Source organism: Ursus arctos, unplaced genomic scaffold (genome assembly GCF_023065955.2).
Source record: "Ursus arctos isolate Adak ecotype North America unplaced genomic scaffold, UrsArc2.0 scaffold_8, whole genome shotgun sequence".
Taxonomy (NCBI): Eukaryota; Metazoa; Chordata; class Mammalia; order Carnivora; family Ursidae; genus Ursus; species Ursus arctos.
This window is the reverse complement of record NW_026623100.1, coordinates 64,068,984-64,092,829: the sequence shown is the minus strand read 5'-3', so window position 1 is coordinate 64,092,829 and position 23,846 is coordinate 64,068,984. Positions and strand designations below refer to the sequence as shown.

Sequence of the window (23,846 nt, the reverse complement as noted above, 5' to 3'; positions counted from 1 at the left end):
ATGGTGGTTTAAAGTTAAATACATCCAATTTAAGAATGATCACACCCTGTAGTAATCTATCTGGTGCTCTTCTTCTGGGGCATAGGTGACATTAAATTAGGGATGATGGAATTCTAGGAGGAGCCCGGAAGATATTATTGATCTAGGCAGGGGAGGGGATCAAGGTTAGGGGAATCATTAGTGTTGGAGAAACAGAAATTAGGAAGAATGATGTTGGCTCCCCATTGCTGAAGATTTTTTTTTTTTTCCTGGATATGGAGCACCCTGAATTCCAGGTGTTAATTATTAGAGGTAGGTCAGAGGTCTGGAGACACATTCTGTTAATACCTGGGAAATGTGTGAGGCAACTTTAATGGGAAGCTTTAGTTAGATAGAGCCTTTCACCATCATTTAGACAGTGGATCTTATATGAAGGCCTAATGAATTTATGTGACTTGGTTCTTTGATCTCACCAAGAAAATTCATCAGAAAGATGATCAGATTTTCTGGGTTTCTGCCTTGCATTAGAATGCCCAAATGCAACTCCAAAAATCACGAAACAGATTCTCTAGGGCCAGGGAAAATGTATCGCTCCAGGTCTGCCGAATCAGTGTCTCAGCGGGTAGGACCCCGGAATCTGCCTTTTTAAGATACTTCCGCAGTTACTCTGATGATAGCCAGGATGGGAACTGAAGCTGTAGGTGGAGAAGCTTTCATATACTTGCTGGAAGGTATCAGGTTTTCTTGGTCAATGAAGATTGCATATTGAACAGCCCTCTATTAAGGGCATTTTAAAAAATTGGTGTTTAGTGATAAAAAGAACTCTATTCTGTTGGATGGATGATAGTGAGTTGTCAGCAATAGAAATTGGTAGCTTGGTATATTAGAGCTTTGTTAAGGTTCTCGAGGCATTTCGTTGGAGGAGTACACATGAGTATTTACCCTAACTGAGATCCAGGGACGGCTGTTTAGATGGTACATTTGAAACAAATGCTTTTCTTTAGTTGGCTGTGAGGGGCCCCACAGCTTTGAAAGAATTGAGGAGGAACAGCTTTGGGGGCTGGAGAGGGACGGTGAGCTTAAGGCAGTGAAAATTGATAAAACTGAGTAATCGTGTATTGCTAAGTTTACAAATGGTTCAAAGAGAGAGAGAACGTGTGCAAAAGACATAAAGGCTTACGAGCCAAAGGTACGCATTTCAAGCTTGGCATGGAGCCGGCATTCGTGAGCCACCACACCGTCCACAACACGACAGCAGGTACGTGCTCGTGATGCTTCAGTCAACCCTAGCGAAGGTAAACACGTCTCCTGTTTACAGGACCATAAAGCCAGAGAAGACCTCTCCAAGCTCAGTGTGGATGAGGTGCTGTGCCGCGGCTTGTCAAATACAGCCCCCAAACCCATGTCCGGAACCACAGTGTCTTTATCTGGTCTAGAATGGTTGTTCGTGTTTCTCTTCTACACCCTTCAGCAGGACTGTTGGCTTTTATAGAAGTCTTGCTTTATTACCACCCGCCCTCCCCAATCCAAAACCATACTGGTGTTTGAAGAGCTCTATCTTAGATGCATTTTATCTTAAGTTCATTGAATTGTAATAGACAAGGGTAGAGTCTTCCATCTTTCCCTTCTTTCTTCCTTGTTATTTATTTTTCCCATAAGAGAAATGATTGTAATCATTATTGGGTTAGTGGAAATAGATTAATCCTCTATGTAGATTTTTCTGCAGGTAATTTAAGGAACTTCTTAATTTTTTTCTCTTGCAGAAAGCATCAGGACCCACAATGAATCTATACTTTGGATTATAGGTCTCTTGAATTGTTACATGGCCCAGTAAGAATTCATGCGCCTCTCTCTCTGTGGTTCTTTCGGGAGGAGGCAAAATGGAGATCCGGTGTTGTGGTGTATCAGCACTCTTTGATTCTGCCTCCTTCTTCCTCTTCTCCCTCTCCCTCTTCCTACTCTTCTTCCTCTTTCACAAATGTCTGATTGAAACTGGCTTAAACAGTAAAGAGAATTCATCAGCTTATAGGACTTAAAAGACCAGAGGTAGGCTTTAGATAAGGCTTGGTCCAGTGGCTGAAATAATGTAATTTAAGAACCTAGTTTCTTTCTGTTTCTTTTCTTTTCTGCTCTGCCTTTCACTGTGTTGATTTTATTCTTAGTCTTCATATCCACCGAGCAGCTCAGTCCCTTCTCTTGTGAACACAGAGTTGTTACTCCAGTTCAGACTTTATATTCTCCTCCCGTGGAGAGGAAGAATGCTTTTATTTCACAGAAGTCTCAGCTGATGTCTTCATTTATCTCACTGGGTAGGTGCTAGGTGTGCAGGAAATGTCGATAGGGTTAGGCAGTCAGGACCCATGGGGCTTGGAGTGGAGGTTCTTACTCAAAACCCACCCCTGAGAATGGGGAGGAGTGGTTTCCCAAAGGAAATCTGTGTTACCAGAAGGAGGGAAATGGCTGTTGGACATCAAACAATAGATGTCTACTAAACGTGGATTTAGAGCAATGACGTTATATGGATCTGAGGCTAGGAGGTAGAGTTTTTAGGGGGAAGTGTAAAGACACTGAAAGCTTCTATACCCCATATATTGTATTCTGTGGCTATCTTTTCATTTAGTTGGTGTTACTTTGCATTGCTTTTTTTTCTCTCTTACAGCTGCTTGTGGCTGGACTAACAGAAACAGTGTGGGGTAGCCTCCTTTTTAGCTGATGCTTCCCCTCCTCATTTACACACAAACTGTGTTACTAAGACACAGGTGACTGTGAGACCACTGGCCAGGAAGGCCCAAGACTGGGGTTTTGACTAAGAGGAGGAGGATGTGGCAAGTCCACAAGTCCGGAATTCAGTCCAAGCAGCTCAGCTAAGGTCAGGAGAAGCAGCTGTATGATAGCAATCACTGTGACCCAGAGGCCAAGTCTAGCCAGGGAAATCCTCTGGGGCAGTGGTCAGAAGCCAGGTGCCAGAGCCTGCAGGTGTTTCTCTAGTTAAAAATAACCTGGTTGAAGCTCTTTGTTCTGTCTTGTCCCATACTGCCCATTCCTGTGGGTCTCCTTGTGATTACATGGTTGGAAAGAAATGAGAATTTACCCTGAGGTCTGGTCCTGGCTGAGGCAGGCAACGAATTACCATTCGATTCAGGCGAATGGGTAGGACTCCTAAGATGTTGTGACTCACCTATGGCTAAAAACCACTCAGTGCCACAAAGGATCACTAGGCTTGAATGATCTTTCACCGTGATGTAAATAATTGGCTCCAAGCTCAAAATCTGTGGGTAGAAGTTGGGATTCGTAACCCTCCAAGTTGAAAAGACTCCTGAAGACATTTTCTAATGAAAAACGAAACCCTAACAAAGTGTTTGCTTTAACTAAATGATTGCAGTTAATTTCTTGTAAAGAAACACAGAAGCACACATTAAGTTAAAATAAGCTCACACTGTTGTTTCTTGTAGTACAGCCAGGAAAACCAGTAGCAAGCTGTCTCCTGCAAAATCACATCCCTGGATGATATTCGAGCAACCTGGACAATTTAAATACATCCCAGGAAAAACAATTTGAATTAAGTTAGAAATCATATCTGCCAATTTTCTTTCTGCTATTGCCGTGTTGCCTTTTATTCTTAGAATCTGAGTAGCAAAGATTGAGAAGGTGCGTGGCATTAGTGACTCAGATAAATAGCAACATTCATTTCAGTGGCACAACTAATTTGGGCCTCAAACGATTTGTGTGTGTGTGTGTGTGTGTGTGGTAATTGATGGGGTCTTGGTGAGCTGGATGCGTACTCAGCTTAAAGGAATTCAAATTTATGTTCTTTCAAACACTTTGTTGGCCACACAAAAGGATTTGTAATGCTTTGGGCTTATTAATCAAATATTAGTCTACACTGGCATTTTATGTAAAATTGAACTTGATATTACTTATTCATACTTTTTTGATGAACAGGAGGTATAAAACCTGAGCATTTTGGCCCCAAATAGATTTGATTTTATATTCAAAAGATAACACCTTTAAGTTGTGTGGATATAGACATGATCTTATAGAGGAACTAGAATGGATTTAGTTATTCAAGTCCGCATCCTCCAAAGTGCTTCCGTTCAATGATGTTGGTGTTCCCAGTCTTAGTCCTTTTATCCCTGTCATAGAAAAGCTACCATTCCTGTTCTTTAAGTGGTTATGCCATTGAGAGAAGAAAGGCTAGTAAAGGTTCTGTGGAGGGTACTCTTTCCCTTCTTTTCAACCCCATTGCATCTGAGGGGGGTTGCAAGATAGAAAGGAATCTGCTTTCTGCTTTCTTCCTCTTAATAAACAAGAAAGGCTGGAGAAAGGGATGGGGCTTAAGATTCCTCCCCTCCCTACTCCCTCCAGCCGTTGTGTCCTATCGTCTATCTACCCCCAATTCCAAAGAAAAAGACAGAACTTAGAAATGCGCTGGGTGGCCCTAGAGAACTATTTGACATGACATGGGGCTGCGTGCTGGTCACCTTTTAAGAAGAACTGAAAGGTAATGTTACAGTAACTTCTGATGGCCCAGAAGGGAGACTACAATTTTTTGAATTTTCTAAATGGAACCAAAGGTACAGATTTAGATATTTTTGTATATTCTAAGTTAAAAGCATGTTTACCTGTGGAAGAAACTCAATAAGCAAAGTAAACCGGTTCCAATGATTCTGACACCCTAGCACAAAATTGGGGTGATAGAAAAATTCTCGTGTGATGTGCCAGTGGTGGGTCATCCCTCTGTAGATATTTGAAAATTGCCCAGATCTTCTCTGTTAATTGGAAGTTTTGCTTACCTAGCAACTGTGGGTGAGGCTGCCTACCGAATGGCATTTCAAAAAGTTCGGATTTAAGATTCCTTGTTTTGCCTTTTTTTCTATTACGAGTCTGTCAATTCTATCACTGGGAAAATCACGTGGGAAAGTGGTCTTTCGGCTACTAAGGTTAATTGTGGATTTTGTTCGGACATTACCTTTGTCCTTCTCAAGGATAGGTAATTGTCATGTTCTGTACTGACATACAGTCAGGGTCACTTTACCGTTAGTAACCAGGAGATTTTGATTGTAAGCCACAGAATGGACTGCTGTATTTGATCCTCAGGGCAACACAGGGTCCTTTTAGAAAGATCCTAGGTCACAAAAAGTTAACAACAACAACAAAAATCAGGGAAGTTGGTTTTTGGTTGGGAGGCAGGTCAGAACCTTGGAGAGCTCTAAGAGCAAGCTGGGGGAGAAATCACAGCCAGAAGCTTCCATGGCTGGCCCAAATAGACTAGATTTTTGAGAAGATGCCAATTCCATTTTGCTTATTGTCAAGATATGTATGATTTAAGGTGACAAATCCCTTTTACTCTAAGTATGAGCTGTGTATTTGTGGACTAATTGGTGACTTGGGGCTAATGTCTTAAACTAGAGAAAATGCATTTTTTCAGCACATCTTGTAGGTCCTCTAGATCATTTTATGAGTTTGGATTCCTCTTATCCAGGCTTCTGGTACCAAGATGAAGATGGTCACAAACAAGAAGGGCAGAGGAGCATAAGATTCCACTGAAGTGTTCATCATGTATTAGACGAGATCCATTGTTCCAGTGGATTTGTTTTTTTTTTCCGATGACATCTTAGGTAAAACTTCAATAAAACCAAAGCCAAAGCCAAACCAAACCAAATAAAAAACAGAATAGCGGAGGTGTTCTGGTGAAAGCAGGATTTAAGAGGTCTGGAATGCCTTCTACTCAGATTACACCTGGCTCCCTCAGTAGCCATCGAACACAGGCAGCAAATCACCACATTTCAGCAGAGCACATTCAATTTACTTGGCAGACAGAGTTCCCAAGTAGGTGTGAAGATCTAATCTAACTACTTCTAGGAATACCTTTATTAGCCCATATTGATTCCAGAAATGGCCTTATATTGGGTGTCTCCTTACCTGTTCATTTCGATGTCAGAGATTTGTATCTTTCCAATTAGCTTCTGTGCTTCCCAGAACCCACTGAGCTTTCAAAGACTGTAATTAACAACAACTTCAGACATCATGGCAACGATCTCAGATCTCAGACTCACTAGGCCCTGCTTATAAGGATGAAGATAATTATTAGAGTATTTGAAAATAAAGCCAATGAGGATTACAAAATGACCCTATTTAATTTTTTGCCTTACCAATATTTATTTCTGTGAGTACCCTACACATATTAGTGGAACGGAACGCAACTGTGGTGTACTCTCCCCTTCCACACACTCCATTTTGTTCTTAACACTTGAAGTTTCTCAAAAATAAAATCCCAAAACATTAACTACAAGCTAACTGTAAGGGACATGCTCGGGAGTGCTGTGTTGTCTTTTTTGTTAGCGGCATGACTATAAATGTGTGGAGGGTAGTTATATGGAAGTGGGAGTAGACTTGCTCTGAGGAGTCCCAAAGTTAGCTTCTCTTAATTCAGCTTTCCTGTCACCTACCCTTACATTTTATGTTATGTTAACTCTACTTTAAGAAGTTGCTGTATTTTAAGAAAGTATAAAAAAGGTTTAAAATAATTTCGTTGAAATTATTTTAGGTGATGCATTAGGGGGTTATAACGTACAGCATGGTTACTCATTTTTGATAATGCTTGGTCCTCTTACAAATAGGTCAGTTAGCAAATTCATTTTTATCTTTTGTATTTCCTAGATGAAGTGGCATTTAAAAATTTCATGCTGTCCAGTTACAGTTCTGTTAGAAATGTAAAATGTCATCGGTCATTTCCTAAGACTTCCATTCAGAGAAATGTAACACAGAAGAGTTTTGGTTGAGAGAAGTGTAATAAATTCCTACAACTGTTGCCATTACATGATGGCATATTGCAAGTAGCTTTCTGGAAATGTTCTGTGAGGTTTGGAATTTAAGAAACAGTTCAAGGTTACTTAAAGCATATTTATTTAGGGTTAAGTGATGCAAGATTTGTTCTCCAGAAGGCTATGGAACTGGGTAGCTTTGAGTTGATAAAAAGAGACAATTGAAGTCTGACCTTATAAAATATGTAAATGGCAAGTGGAGTTTCTTAAACTTTGAGATTGAAACACAGTTTGGAATGAAATATTTGAAGTATGCTATTCTATTTTTAAAAATTTATAGTTTTCCATTATGAAAATATGTGCATGTGTTATTACGTATGTGCACATATATACATACATATATATAACAATACAATTAGAAAATGTGGAAAATCTAAAATATTAGGAAGAAGGAAAAGAGAACTCTGGTAAACAGACAACTGTAGACATCAGTTGTTGACATTTCTTCTAGTAATTTTTTATGCATAGATGTTTTTGGTGTATGAGCTTAGAAGGAATGAGAATAATCAAAGTTAAGATCATAATGTATATGCAGTTTTATATCTGTCTTCATTTAATATTTTGTCAGTATTTAATAGTATTTTCTATGCTATTGCCCAGTATTTGTAAACATACTGGCTGCATATTATCCCGTTGAGTGACTGTAACAGTTTTTCAACTATTTCTTATTATCAGGCATTTAGGTTATTTGCAATTCCGTGATATTTTAAATGACTGTACATTTTTTTGTCAAAGGTGCTTTTCCCCTCCTTTTTTGCTTTTTTCTTAGATTCTCAGAAATAGGACTTCTAAGGGGTTTTGAGAATGAACATTTTTGTGATTCTTGAAAAGAATACATAAACTGCTTGTATCAGTTTTCACTCTCATGTGTAAAAGTGTTCATGAAACTGCATCTTCCCCAGCATTAGCAATTTCCTTAAAAAGTGAGGAGCTGGCCAGATCATGAGTCCCATGAGAGCAAGAGACAATTTGTGGGGCCAAGGCCCCATTTTGGAGTAAAAGTCAGGCTACTGAGTTCAAATTAACACCTGATTCAAGGGAGGCTAGTCGAACCATGGGAGCCAGAGTATGTAGCTTCAGAGTGGGGGAGAAGGTGCAGAGTGAGCAAAGCTAGAGGTGATCTAGAAATACCCAAGATGAGTCAGACGTTGGCACCTTACGCAGTCCCATTGTGGCTCTTTCTGGGGGATAAGAGTAGTCTTCTTGGGGAACGGAGTATCTCATATAAGTTGTGAGGGAGACTTACTTTTGCTCTTGATACTCTTTTATGCTATTGGAAAAATGATGTTTCTTTTACCATTTATATATTATTTCTTCAACGAAAAGTTAGTTTATGAAAAAGAAGAAACCAAAGAAATTACATTTCTTGATTATTAGTAAAGTTGTATGCCTTTCACATATTGTTAATCCATTTTGATTTCTATTTTATCTGAATTCCAGACAGTGTAAAATTTTGTGGTATGAAGTGTCAGATCATTCCTTTTATTAATGGAAAATTTTTCTTATAAGATTTGTTTTTGTTAAAATTATCCCCCTTAGATTACTTTTCTCCTCATTATTAGGCAGTGATGGGTCCCTGGGCTCATTTGCTAATTTGCTTATTTTCCTCCTTAATCTCCCCAAAGATATGAATTTAGTACATTGTTTCCCAGCTTTTTTCCTGGATCGATGTCCTTGCGTGTGTCTACATTTGCCTCAGTATGGCTCAGAAGCCATGTTTGCAGTAAGCGAGATGTGAATTGGGGGTGAGCGAGGCCTCTGAAAACAGTATCCCTCACTAAGTTTCTGACATAAAGAAGCTGACAAGGAACTGAGGATTGGTCGGGCATGTTCAAGGTTGTGGGGCCGTTGATTTCGGAGTCCACATGTGTGGTGGAGTGTGTTGATGAGAGAGAAATGTGGGAGGGTTGAGGGTCCCAGAAGCAGGAGCTTCCCTTAAGTCAGGCAGCCTTGGCAGGGGAGCCCAAGTCGGGAATCCAGAATTAGTGCTAGGTGTGAGATATGTTGTGGCTGTAGAGAGGCGGGTGCCCGTTGTTTGGTTAGAAACTGGCATTTCAGTGAACTGAAGAGAGGATTGGCAGATTTATATTCTATACTGTCACTTACCCACATTTGCGTATCAACAGAGTTCTTCAACCGCTCTAGTTAACCAGTCTTTAAAATGAACCGACGTGACACCCCTGAACTGCTTCATCAGTGTGTAGTGAGAGTCAAGTTTCATGGCAGTTGTTCATCTTCTGCTTTTGTTTATTTCCTCTTACTGGGTTTTATCACTTTCTTCTAATGTGTGTTTCATTCCTCATTTTCGAAATCTCTCCCTTTTTTTTTTTAAGATTGTATTTATTTTTTTGTCTGGGGGGGGGGAGGGAGCATGCACAAGCAGGGAGAGGAGCAGGCAGAGGGAGAAGCAAACCTCCGGCTGAGCAAGGAGCCCGATGTGGGGCTCGATTCCAGGACCCGGGGATCATGAGCGGAGCTGAAGGGAGGCGCTTGACTGACTGAGCCACCCAGACGTCCCGTGAAAATCTTTTTTCTATTTTCTTTTCTTTGGTAATATGTGTCCTGTGCTTACTCTTTGTGGCCATCCTCATTTCAGATTTCTTCTTTCTTGCATGACCAAAAAATAAGTAGAATAGAACTTAGTATATATAGAATAATACATGTGTAATATATTATTACATATTATGTATTATACATTGTAATATTACACATATTATGTAATATACACAGTAATATAGAGGGAAATACTTATTTTTCTCTTTTTTCTAAAGAGGCCTCTTAATTTATGTTCTCCCCCACCTCTCCACCCCTGCTCCATCTTCGCTTGTACACTTCCCTGAAGAAACTTTGAACATTTTCTGTCTCTACCCAAGAGAGTGGAAAGCTCCAACATCTGCCTTGTTAGACTATTTTAAAAATATGTCCTAGTCTTAGGAAGCGATCACAATCTTGTAATATCTTCTCTGTTCTCCCCTTCTAAACAAAGTGGCTCAGACCACAAATTACGTAAGTGAAAGTGGTATGTAGCAATAGTGGGGGGATTTTTATTTTGTGGAGCCTGTCTGTACCTCCCCTGATGGAGATGCTTTTCGGCTAAGTCATTTCCCGGTGAAGTGTGCACTGAATGGCCAAAGAGGTCAGATGTATTTCCATGTACTGGGGGATTGTATTTTAATGGGAAGGGACTTGGTGGCATATCTTTATGCACTTAACAACTAGGTTGAATTACTTGAATTCAGATTGGTAAGAGATGTTTGCCAGCTTATATGCTTTTATATATATATTTTATTGTGGGATATAGGCTGGTAACTTGCCAAATAGCTAAAGAGAAATGATAGAATTAAAAAAGTACAAGTTGAGGCAACTAAACTTTTTTCTTTTTGTTCTAGAACAGGGACTCGACTACTTGACCAAGAGATGGAAGATTGTATATTTTTCCTATTAATGTTTAATGATGATCTCTGAAGGAAATGCATAGCAAGTTACATAATGACCATCTTGAGTTCTGTACTGTGTTGCTATATCCTTTTTTTAGAAGATTTTATTTATTTATTTGAGAGAGACAAATCAAGAGAGAGTGAGCAGGGGGAGAGGGAGAAGCAGACTCCCCCGTGAGCAGGGAGCCTGACGTGGGGCTCGATCCCAGGACTCCAGGATCATGACCTGAGCTGAAGGCAGACGCTCAACAGACTGAGCCACCGAGGCACCCTATGTTGTTATATCTTATTGATACTTTGTGGCCTTGAGTAGCTCAAAAGGAATTTTCAGAATCTTGAGGTCAAGAGGTTTGCCAGTGAGGACTTTTGTACTCTTCTTATCAAATCATTTCATAGCTAGGGCTGTGTTTCATTACTTACTTTTTCCTCTGTTCATCAAATCTTTATTTGAACATCACTTAAGACTTGTCTGTCCTGTACATAAGAGAGCATTTCATGATTTCCCCATTGTCATTTGGTGCCTGTAAATCAACCCACTTAGTAGATCAGAGTAATTGCTGTCCTTTGAAAGGATGCATTTTTTTTTCTTTTTACCTTTTGTTTGTTTTCTTTTGGTAGAAGACTTTTCTCGTGAGATTAGTTATGATATTAATGAATGTGATTACGTGGTACTATATAAATGAAACGTGTCAACGTTCGGAAGATCTGCATAACTCCGTGAATCAGTATTTTCTAAATGACCAAATGCATGATGGCACAAAACTACACATGAAGTAGAAAATACATTTAAAGTGCAGGATAGATGAGTAGAATTTAATGTAAGAGTATATGAAATGTTTATTAATATAGTTTCAGATTCCACATTGCAGCTAACCTTTAAGAAACTTCCACTTGTTGAGTTTTGGTGTAGTATCCAAGAAGAATATATCTAGAATTATTTGACAAGGCTATTAAAACACTCCTCTCTTTTTAAAGTACATATTTGAGGCTGGATTTTTTTCATATCCTTCAGCCAAAACAACATATTGCAACATTGAACGTAAAAGCAGATATGAGAATTCAGCTCTTTTATTAAGCCAGACATTAAAGAGATTTGCAAGAATGTAAAACAATGCCGTGCTCTGTTTCTTTTGGAAATCCTAGTGATTCTGTTAAAAATGTTTCTATGTTAATACGTAGTAGGTTTGTTATTTTAAAATGAATTAATAAATATTTTAAAAATTTTTCGGTTTTCATTTTTAATATAGTAAATTTAATCCCTATAATTCATCTACACAGAAGCTCTTTGGTGTTCTCAATACTTTTTTTTTTAAAGAGTGTAAAAGTTTTCCAAGACCAAAATGTGTAAGAACCCTTGGTGTAGTGCTTAAGCAGGGACTTGGAGCCAAATTGCTGAAGTTTGAAACTCAGCTTGATTGTTTAATAGCTCTGAACAAGGTATTGAACTACTTTTTCTCGTCTATAAAGTGGTGTAGTAGTATACTTTATAAGGTTGTGATATGGATTAACTTGAATATATGAAAAGTTCTTAGAATTTATATAGCATTTGGCAAGCTATATAATTGTCACCTGTTGAACATTGGTAGTGTAACATGCGTTCTGTTTTATTGATGCTGAATTTCTAACTTTCCAGAGATTGGGTGTTTGGAGGCATTAACATGGTCAGCTGTTATCAGTAGAGTCCTGTATCCACAACCTTTTCTATAATCCTTTTTCCTCCAAGTCAGTGGTTCTCAACCTTTGCTGTGCATGTGAATCACCTGGGGAGCTTTAATTGAAAACAAACACTCCAATACCCAAGACCTCAAAGATGCACCTCAGATTAACCCAATTGAACCAGAATCAGGAGGTGGGGCGTAGGGCCCAAGCGTTAGTATTTTTAAAGCTCTCTAGGTGATGCCATTGCAAAGACTAGTAAGCACTACTCTGAAGTCTGAGCCTCTGCCTGGAGGTTCTGCCTTTCCCTCCATGTTCTCCAGTAAATAGGAGCTGATTTCTCTCTTACACCCTTTATACCATCGTGCCTGGAGGTATGTAGGTGTTCTCCTTGCTCTTCAGTGCTGCTACCAAGGAAATTGCCGTTCCCTTTTCCCCAACATTCTCTACGTATATGATTTAACATGCATATAAATGATTCTTCCAAGCCAGGCATGCTTTTGGTGGTATTCCACACCTTGTCAGTCCCTGTTACAGGCCACCTCTGTTCCTTCGGTTGTAACCGTCCTGTTCTCTGACCACACCTCCCGTCTTTCCATTTTATTCTTCTTAGTAGTTATCTGTTACTAGTTATCAAATCCATTAGTCTTTTTATTCATCCAGTAGCACTGACCTTACAATTAACTGCCCTGTTACTGCCGGACACCTACTGGTTGACCTAATTGGAGGAGCAGACCTCGCCCCAATGAGCATCAGCCCACCAGGCTTTTATCACCTTGGTCATTCTTATTCTATTCACTGTCCTTGAATTTGCAGCAGCCCTAGTTCAAGGTTATGTGTTTTCCCTATTAGTAAGCCTTTCCCCCATGTAGTAATACCTAATGACCCAAACTCAGGACCTTTGGTCCTGCCACCCTTTCACAAATTCTCACCCCCCCTCACAAACTTGCTTGGCTTTTTCCTGGTTTAACGTCCACTGTCCATAATTATAATCATTCTTTTGCAAACCCTCTAAGATCTTTGCCTCTCTTTCTTTCTGTTGTGCTTTCCTGGCAAAGTCCCAAGCTTTGTTAAATCCAAATTCCTCTCACTTCACATTTGCACCCAGGCAACGAAATTTATGCTAATTGGTCTCACTTAAAAACCATCCCTCTAACCTCAGTGGGGCTTTTAGTGCTATCTGGAATTCCTCCTACATTTCTCCAGTCCATTTATTCTACTAAATGACTCTTCTAAATGACTACTTCATACCTTCTTCTCCAGCTTCCAATATCCTTCCTTCTTCCTGACTCCCATTTGATGACCTTCCTTCCTGTTTCAAGGAGAAAATAGAAGCTCTCTGGAGAGAACTGCCACATGCTTCTGTCACCACATGGAGCAACCCGCCTGCACTTAACACTCATTTATTTGGCTTTTCCTCCTGTTCCAGTGGATGGGCTCTCTGTGCTCAATTCTAAGGCCAGCCCTCTTAGAGATCCCATCCCTATCTACCTATTTGCTTTCTTTCCTCCTGCGATTCTGCCTCCCACCCCCGCCTTACTTCCCCCCCTTTCTCTACATGGACACAGTCCCCCAGACCACAAACATCTGAGCAAAACTTTCCCTTGACCCCACACTCCCCACTAGTTACCAGTTTGAATTGTTTGTCCTAGCTCTGTGCACTTTCTGCGCATCCTTTCTGAAACGCTTGACAGTCACGTCTTGCGTTACCAAAGAGCACCTGTCGAGGATGCTCTTCACGGGCATGTCACTGGGCCCCGTGGTCAGCTCGCGGGCTTCCTTAACGCACCTCGTTAACACCATTTCACACAGCTGGTCACCTCTTTCTCCTTGAACCGCTCCCGTCCCTAGGGATGCGTGCTGCATGGTGCTCGGTAGCATTTATTACCGTCTACTGATCTGTTTCATTTTTGTGGTTTATTTTGGCCCACTAAAATGTAAGCTCCTGGAGAGCACGGGCTTGGCTTGTTTTGTTGACTGCCTAGAACGGTGGCTGACGCTTAATAATGGGCATTTGACAGCTATTGTTGAATGAACGAACGTATGTGAGCTTCACAATGACTGGGTATTGACCAGATCTTGCCCCATTCCCAGCTCATTTCGTGCTCATAAGCTGTCATGGCCATTTCCTTCCTCTCTCTGAACCTTGCATTTTATGCTTTATTTTCCCCTCTTCTCTACTCCTTCCATTCCTGTCATTTCCAGGCCAAACCATCACCGGTGTGCTTATATTTCTGTGGGGCTCCAGTGTTTACAGAGCATTTATTTATATCTGCTATTACAGGTGCAGATGGTCTGTGGTTCTGGGTTGAATGATGTTAGCATATAATGCTGGATTTATGTGCAGATTGAAAAAAAATAAAATTGTAAAAGAATAAGAAGGAAATTAAGTCTTCCAGGGCTAGAATGATGGTCTTCTAGGATGTCTGGGTTTCTTGTCTTATTCCTACCCTGCTCTACACTTTACTCTTTCTGTCTCCTCATGATGAAATTCCACCTTGATTTTCTGCAAGGATTTGTAGAAGGCAGGAGAAGTCACCAAGCTCAAAAGGCCCTTCTAACTGCAGTTCTGAGTTTGTTGTTAATTAAGAGTAATCTGTTCCTCTTAGATTTTTATAACTCTTTTCCTCTATGTTGATGGGCTAACGTGATCCTGGATTTGTAGGAAAATTCCTTTTTAACTGGCCTTTTGTTTCTGACTTCTACAGAACCTTGCCTCCTGGAATCCTTCAAACCCTGAATGTCTGTTACTTGTGGTGAAGGAACTCGTGCAGCAATATCACCAGTTCCAGTGCAGCCGTCTCCGGGAGAGCTCCCGCCTCATGTTTGAGTACCAGACGTTACTGGAAGAGCCACAGTATGGAGAGAACATGGAAATTTACGCGGGGAAGAAAAACAACTGGGTAAGGTTTTTTGAGAATGGGAAGAAAAGGCGCTTCGTCTGTAATAAAATAATTCAGATGTTCATTTATAAGCCATTTCCTTAGACAAATATGATTTTGGTTGCCTGTGTACTTTCTCATAATTTAGAGCTTGAAGGGCCTTGAATGTTCATCTGGTTCAGTTTGTTCCTCATAACGATCACCTGGGGAAGTTTGTGAAATTTGGAGTCTCCTGTCCTCAGCCCCAGATGTTCACAAGTCAGGGGTGAAACCTCGGGACCTGCCTGTATAACAAGGTCCCTTGGAGGTTCTGATGCAGGTCACACAGGTCACATATTTGAGACACTGACAAGCGCCCTGTCTATTTCGGTGTAGAATGCCTCCCAGTCAGATAAGAGAGGCCAGTCACTCTGGAGGTAGCTGGCTCGTATGGAGCCTTGTATAATCTCTTTGTAATTTCTCGACTTTGTAGGATCTCTTAAAAACGCAGGTCGGATCACATCTCTCCTCTGCCAGAACTTACAGATACTGTCTTTTTCTCCCGTGGTAAAGCCAGAGTCCCTCCAGTGGCGTAGAAAGGCCCTGTGTGCTTCCCATCACCACTACCCTTCACCCATCATTGCTTCTCTCACTTCGTCTCTTACTTTCCTGCCTAAAAATTTCCAGCTTCACCCTGCTAGCGCCCTTGCTCCTGCCCTCGGGGCTCTGTGTAGCTTTCCCTTGTCCGGCATAGATCCCCTAGATATTCTCATGGCTGATACCCTTCCTTTTTAGTTTTTACTCATGTGTTATATTCTCTGTGATGCCTGTGTTAACACCCACAATATTTTTTTTCAAGTAGACTCCATGCTGGGCTCCCAGGGTGGGGCTGGAACTCACGACCCTGAGATTAAGACCTGAGCTGAGATCGAGAGTCGGTTGCTTAACCGAATGAGCCACCTAGGCGCCTCAACACCCCCCATTTTTTTTTTTTTTTTTAAGATTTTATTTATTCGACAGAGAGAGAGACAGCCAGCGAGAGAGGGAACACAAGCAGGGGGAGTGGGAGAGGAAGAAGCAGGCTCATAGCGGAAGAGCCTGATGTGGGGCTCGATCCCAGATTGCTGGGATCACGCCCTGAGCCGAAGGCAGACGCTTAACCGCTGTGCCACCCAGGTGCCCCGACACCCCCCATTTTTTTTAAACAACTTTTTTGAGGTATAATTTACATACCATGAATTCATCTGTTATAAGTGTCTGATTCAGTGATTTTTAATACATTTGCCAAGTTGAGCAACCAGCACCACAATCCAGTTTGAGAATGGTTCCGTCACCCTGATAAGCTTGCTCATGCCCATTTATGGTTAATCCTCTTCCCGTCTCTATCCCAAGAGAAAGTAGTTAGGAACTACTAAACTGCTTTCTCTCTATAGATTTTCTTCATACAATGGTGTCATTTGATTATGTAGTCTTTTAGCATAAGATGTCTGAGCTTCCTCCATGGTGTAGCACGTGTCACTGCTTGCTTTCTTTTTGTGGCTGAATGATTCCATTGTATAGACAGACTGCATTTTGTTTATCCATTTACCTGTTGATGGACATTTGGGTTGTTTCCACTTTTTAACTATTACGAATAATGCTACTACAAACACTCATATGCAAGTCTTTGTAACAGCCCCCCCTTTTTTTAAAAAAGATTTTATTTACTTATTTGAGAGAGAGAGAGAATATGAGCAGTGGGGGGTGAGGTGGGAAGGACAGAGGAAGAAGGAGAAGTAGGCTCCCCGCTGAGCAGGGAGTCCGATGTGGGGACTTGATCCCAGGACCCTGAGATCATGAACTGAGCTGAAGGCAGATGCTTAACCGACTGAGCCACCCAGGAGCCCTGCGTAACACCCTTTTTAAAAATCATATCTCTCACACCCCCACCTTTACTCTGCTCTATATTTTTTGGCATATGTTTTTACATACATATAATTAGCATGTTGTATTAATATATAGTGCTGCACAAAATACCATTCCAAAATTTAGTGGCTTAAAACAACAACATTTATTATCATAGTTTTTGTTTGTCAGGAATCTGTATAGACCCTCTGATAAGCTGAACTCAAGGTGTTGGCCAGGGCTGCAGTCTCCTCGAGGCTCAAAAGAGATGGATCCATTCTAAGTTAATTCATGTGGCTGTTGGTACCGTTTAGTTCCTTGTGGGCCTTTGGATTGAGGGTCTTAGTTCAGTGCTGGCTGTTGGCTGTTGGCTGGGGCTGCCTTCACCTCCTTGCCTCTTCACAGGGCCTCTCCACAGGGTAGCTCGTAAGGTGGCAGCTGGCTTCACCAGAGCAAGCAAGCAGGAGAGAGAGTGTGAGTAAGGCCGACGTCACAGTCTTTATGATCTAATCTTGGAAGTGACATTTCATCACATTCGCTCTGTTCTGTTAAGTCCAGTCCCTATGCAGGGGAGGAATTACGTGAGAGGGTGAATACCAGGGACCGTTGGGAGCCACTTAGAAGCAACCTCCCACACTCATTTATTATGTTTATTGTTTGTGTGCGTCTCCTCACTGGAATGTAAAATTTCGGGACGGCAGGTGTCTGTGCCCTGTTCACTGTTGTATCAGAAACACCTAGAACAGTGCCTGCCACATCGTTTACTTTCTGTAAATATTGAATGAATGAATGAATGAATGAATGAATAAACATGAACCTAGTTAACCATAGAATAACTTTAGGTTCCCTTTTCTGTCTTAACTCTTCTAGGTTTCACTTAGTCTTCCTTCTCTGAAGTTAAATATGTCTCCTCTCCTTTTATTCTTCAGCCTTTTCTTAAAGGACATGTTTCCCAAGGTCTTATACATGATTAATGCATTTGAATCAGTAGGTCTAAAATTTATTGTTACAAATCATCTTATTTGTTCAGTTCAAATTTTTTAAAAACTATTTTATTTATTTTATTGTGGGAAAAGGCACATCAAATTAAATTTACCACCTTCACCATTTCCGAGTATACAGTTCAATAGTGTTGAGTATCTTCACATTGTTGTGCAATATATCTCTAGAACTTTTTCATCTTGCAGATTTGAAACGCTGTATCATTAAGTACCAGTTCCCCTGCCTTCTAGCCCTTGGCAACTACCTTTCTATTTTCTGTTTGTCATTTTGAGTCTTTTAGAGTCTTCCAATAAGTGGAATCATGCAACGTTTGTCCTTTTGTGACTGGCTTATTTCATCTAGCATAGGGCCTTTGAGGTTCACGCAGGTTGTAGTATGTGTATGTGAATGAACAAGGTTCATTCCTTGTTAAGATTGCAGAGTACTCCGTTGTAAGTGTGTACACATTCTGTTTATCCATTTACCCGTCGATGGACACTCGAGTTGCTTCTGCCTCTTGGCTATTGTGAATAAAGCTGCACTGTATAAGGGTGTGCTAATACATCTGCAAGATCATGCTTTGAATTCTTTTGATTATATCCCCAAGAGTGGGATCGCTGGATCATATCATCAGTGCTATTTTTAAGTTTTCAAAAACCTCTTTCCTATTTTCTATAGTGGCTGCACCGTTTTCAGTTTCCACCAACAGTGAAGAGCTTAAGGCTTTAAACTCTTGATGATTTTGCATCTTGATACTGTTCATATGAATAATAAGGAAAACTTTGTTGAACTTAGTTTATCCTCTCATCCTAGCATTTTTCTTATTAAATAATCATCTTAGTTCTCCTCTCAAAAACAGTTGTTAGGTTAATTTGGCATGACTTCTTGGTGAACCTGTGTTGTCTTTAGACATTTAGTGCTTTAGACATTTAGTGCTGATAGACTCATTTGAAAATGGGAATCACTGTCAAACTAATTGGTCTTTAATTTTTAGGATTTTCCTTCCCACCCAATTCACCCTTTGAATATTAAGGCTGAATTTAAATATATCCAGTTTTATGGCACCTTTCTGATCTAAAAAGTTTTTAAATTGCATTTGACCCTTGAACAACACAGGGTTAGGGGCACCATCTCCCCCCCTTACACCCCCATCATGCAGTCAAAACTCAATGTATAACTTTGGACTTCCCCAGAACTTAACTACTAATAGCCTACTGCTGACCGGAACCCTCACTGCTAACATAAAATGTCGATTAACACATACTTTGTATGTTATATGTATTATATACTGTTTTCTTACAATAAAGTGAGTTAGAGAAAAGAAAATGTTGTTGAGAAAATCTTAAGGGAGAGAAAATACATTTATAGTCCTGAACTGTATTTATTGAAAAAAATCTCCACATAAGTGGACCCATGCAGTTCAAACCTGTGTTGTTCAAGGATCAACCTTATATTCATTGGCTCAGCTAATTCTTGACTTGTAGACCATCTAGATGTTGAAGTTCAAATTCATTTTAAGCAGCTAGATAGTTAAAATTTATAGTGTTTTGAAAACTTTGTATTTTATGTTAACTGATTCTTCATTCTTTACTTAAAAAGCCTACTACTGCTATACTTACCCAGTTTATTTTGATTTACTATTGAGTAATCTGTAAGGATTAGGGCAATGGGTATGGATTCAGGGGAAGTGAAGAAACTGAGAGTCCCGTAACAAGGCAAGGTGGACAGTTAGAGGTTAAGCTTCCAGCAGAGTAGGGCTAGGGAGGGCCTAGTAGAAATGGGAGCTGAGACTACAGAAGTGAAAAGATAGGTGTATGAGTTAGTCACTGGTCAAGGAACAGAATATAAAGGTGTCTTGAGGAATGAAACACATTCAATATTGGCAGACTGTTTCAGGAATGCATTAAAGGGCAGTCTGCGAATGGAATCCAACACTAGACCAAGAATCTGGACAATAAACACAGGACCCTGGCAGAAAGCAAGGAACTTGATTTTGAGTTGTGAGCCAAGATTTTTTGAATCTGGGACTATGAGTTTCCTTTTGCTGCTGTAAAAATATGTCACAAACTTGGTGGCTTAAAACTACACAAATTTCTTATTGTTCTAGTTCTGGGGGTCCGAAGTCTGAAATGGGTCTCCTTGGGCTAAAATCAAGGTGTCAGCAAGGCTGTGTTCCATCTGGAGGCTCCAGGGGAGACTGTGTCAGGCACTGAAGAAACGGGCAGTTGTGCTCTCGGAGGTATCTTTGAGAAACTGTAGAGAAGCAGAAAGATCCCAGAAGACTGTAGAAAGGAAAAATGTGGAGATTTTTAAAAGAAATTATGCTCAGGTCTTTATGTGGATGATTTGCAAACATTTAAAAAAATATTTATTTGTTTGACAGGGAGAGAGAGAGAGAGTGTGCTCACAAGCAGGGGGAGTGGCAGGCAGAGGGAGAGGGAGAGGGAGAAGCAGGCTCCCCGCTGAGCAGGGAGCCCAATGGATGTGGGGCTCAATCCCAGGACCCTGGAATCACGACCTGAGTTGAAGGCAGACGCTTAACTGAGCTACCCAGGTGTCCCTTGATTTGCAAACATTTAAATAAGAATGCAGCAGTCAGGTGGAAGGACAGTTGGGTAACCCAGAAACAGACAAGGCAGTTTATTTTACCCTTGTAAGGAAGGTGGATGTCATTGACTTAGATTATCTCATTTTCGATAAAGTATTCTGTCATTCTCCCTTAGGATTCTCCTGACTGTATGTTCCTTTCTTGGTTGTTGGAATCTGTGGAAGAGCTACACCTAACAGATTGGATGTAACTCTTGTCAGCCATCAGGTGTCTTGTGGAATGTCACAGGGCTTTTCTTTTGACCCTATTGTTTTTGTTCACTCTTTTATTAGGACATCGAAAAGCTTTTCAAATTTTCTGATAACACGGAGTTTGAAAAGGTAGTTACTGTGAAAGACTACAGAATCCCTTTAAAGTTATTTTTATGTTTTTATGCACTGGAATGCTGCAGCAAACCCCCAAGATGTGGTTTGATAGGGTTAAGCCAGTGCAGGACTGATGTCCATTTATGGAAAGTCTACTCTGCTAGTCTTGGGTAAAAAGGGTAAACCTCCACCCCCCCCCCAAAAAGGGTAACCCAAAAAAGTTTTGGGTAAAAAGTAGGCCAGTCACAGCTTTTGCTGTTGAAGGTGTTAAAATCCAGTTGCAGAGACTCCCTACACATTTGTAAAACAATGAAATAGCAGTGCCGGGTAGATTGTCTCAAGTGCAAGTACAGCTAGTAGAATTTAGTGACTGCTGCCCCTGATGAACAGAACCGCTGAGGCCTTAGGGAGGGTGCACACAGCATGATAGGTAGAGGAGGGCATGGGTAGCAGTTGGAGAATAACTTAGGGGCATGGCATCCATGGGGAGCAAGAATTGTAAGCACACATATATGACTGGTTTACTTATCAGTAAGGTCACATCTGTTATCGCTCTCTCTCTTTTTAAAGATTTTATTTATTTGTTTATTTAGCGAGTGTGCACAGTGCAAGCAGGGGGAGGGGCAGAGGCAGAGGAAGAGAGAGAGAAAACCCTCAGGCAGACTCCCCGCTGAGCTCGGAGCCAGATGTGGGGCTCAGGGCCCCCCCGAGATCACGATCTGAGCCAAAATCAAGAGTTGGACGCTTAACTGACTGAGCCACCCAGGCGCCCCACATCTGTTATCTCTTATTGGAATATCGAAGCATGAAGACTTTTTATATGAAATAAATTGATCTTTATGAATTAAGACATTAATATGCTCTCCAAATAAAACACCGTGCGATCCGTATGTTATTCCTGGCCTAAATGTAAATCCATTTATTTTGGTTCTCCCGATCCGACTGGTCCATCTGGGAAATACTCTCTGCGATGAATCTAAGACTGTGCGTAATTATTTAGTACCTTTGGATTACAAAATCCCATATTCTTTTGAGAGGATGGCGACTGCTTGTCTTCACTGAATATTTCTTTCTGCCACATATATTTATATTCTTAACTGTCCATTTCTGTTCTAAAAGTGTGAGGCTCTTAAAAACCTGAGATGCCTCTTCTATGTTACTGTCAGCTGACAAAAGGAAAATTTTAGGTGCCTTTTCTGCGTCAATTGAGAGGACCATATGATTCTTGTCTCTTCTCTTATTAATACGTTCTGTCACACTGATAGATTTGGGAATGTTGAACCACCTTGCATCCCAGGAATAAATCCCACTTGGTCATGATGGATAATCCTTTTAATGTACTGTTGGATCCTATTAGCTAGGATCTTGTTGAGAATTTTGGTGTCCATATTCATCAGGGATATCGGTCTGTAATTCTCCTTTTTGATGGGGTCTTTGCCTGGTTTTGGGATCAAGGTAATGCTGGCTTCATAGAATGAGTTTGGAAGTTTTCCTTCTGTTTCTACTTTTGGAAACAGCTTCAGGAGAATAGGTGTTATTTCTTCTTTGAATATTTGGTAGAATTCCCTAGGGAATCCATCAGGCCCTGGACTCTTGTTTTTTGGGAGGTTTTTGATCACTGCTTCAATCTCATTACTGGGTATTGTCCTATTTAGGATGGCAGTCTCTTCCTGTTTCAGTCTTGGTTGTTTATAGGTTTCCAGGAAGGCATCCATTTCTTCCAGGTTGCCTAATTTACTGGTGTATAGTTGTTGATGATAGTTTCAGCATCCTTTCCTGATTAAAACTCTTCAGAGTGTAGGGATAGAGGGTACTTTCCTCAATTTCATAAAAACCACCTATGAAAAACCCACAGCAAATATCATTCTCAATGGGGAAAAGCTGAGAGCCTTTCTGTTAAAATCAGGAACACGACAAGGATGCCCACTTTTGCCATTTTGTTCAACATAGTACTAGAAGTCCTGGCAACAGCAATCAGACAACAAAAAGAAAAGGTATTCAGATTGGCAAAGAAGAAGTCAAACTCTCTTTCTTCGCAGATGACATGATACTTTATGTGGAATACCCAAAAGACTCCACCCCCGAATTACTAGAACTCATACAGCAATTCAGTAATGTGGCAGGATACAACATCAATGCACAGAAATCAGTTGCATTTCTATACACTTAACAATGAGACTGAAGAAAAAGACGTTAGGGAATCGATTCCATTTATAATAGCACAAAAAACCATAAGATATCTCAGAATAAACCTAACCAAAGAGGTAAAGGATCTATACTCTAGAAACTACAGAACACTGATGAAAGACTTTGAAGAACACACAAAAAGATGGAAAAACATTCCATGCTCATGGATCAGAAGAATAAACATAGTTAAAATGTCTATGCTGTCCAGAGCAGTCTATACTTTCAGTGCCATCCAGATCAGAATACCAATACCATTTTTCAAAGTGCTGGAACAAACACTCCTAAAATTCGTGTGGAACCAGAAAAGACCCCGAATCGCCAAGGAAATGTTGAAAAAAAAAAAAAAATAAAGAAACAAAGCTGGAGGCATCACGTTGCCAGATTTCAAGCTATACTACAAAGCTGTGATCATCAAGACAGCATGGTACTGGCACAAAAACAGACACATAGACCAATGGAACAGAATAGAGACTTCGGAAATGGATCCTCAACTCTGTGGTTAACTAATCTTCGACAAAGCAAGGAAAAACATCCAATGGAAAAAAGACAGTCTCTTCAATAAATGGTGCTGGGAAATTGGACAGCTATATACAGAAGAATGAAACTTGACCATTCTCTCACACTATACACAAAGATAAACTCTAAATGGATGAAAGACCTTGATGTGAGGGGCGCCTGGGTGGCACAGTCTTTGGGCGTCTGCCTTCGGCTCAGGCGTGATCCCAGCGATCTGGGATTGAGCCCCACAACAGGCTTCTCCGCTAGGAGCCTGGTTCTTCCTCTCCCACTCCCCCTGCTTGTGTTCCGTCTCTCGCTGGCTGTCTCTCTCTGTCAAATAAATAAATAAAATCTTAAAAAAAAAAAAAAAGAAAGACCTTGATGTGAGACAGGAATCCATCAAAATCATAGAGGAGAACATAGGCTGTAACCTCTTAGACATCGGCCACAGCAACCTCTTTCATGACATGTCTCCAAAGGCAAGGGAAACAAAAGCCAAAATGAACTTTTGGGACTTAATAAGATAACAAGGTTTTGCACAGCAAAGGAAACAGTCAGCAAAACAAAGAGGCAACCCATGGAATGGGAGAAGATATTTGCAAATGACACTACAGATAAAGGGCTGG

At 40.6% G+C, this 23,846-nt stretch overlaps 1 protein-coding gene across 1 annotated transcript in view; it reads left to right on the top strand.

The window, feature by feature from the left end:
- BABAM2 (BRISC and BRCA1 A complex member 2) overlaps positions 1-23,846 on the top strand; it is a 396,696-nt gene that overhangs the window by 105,368 nt on the left and 267,482 nt on the right. The window contains exon 5 of the mRNA XM_026521231.4: positions 14,605-14,799. Coding sequence (XP_026377016.1) covers positions 14,605-14,799 — 195 coding nt within the window. The remainder of the gene's footprint in view (positions 1-14,604; positions 14,800-23,846) is intronic.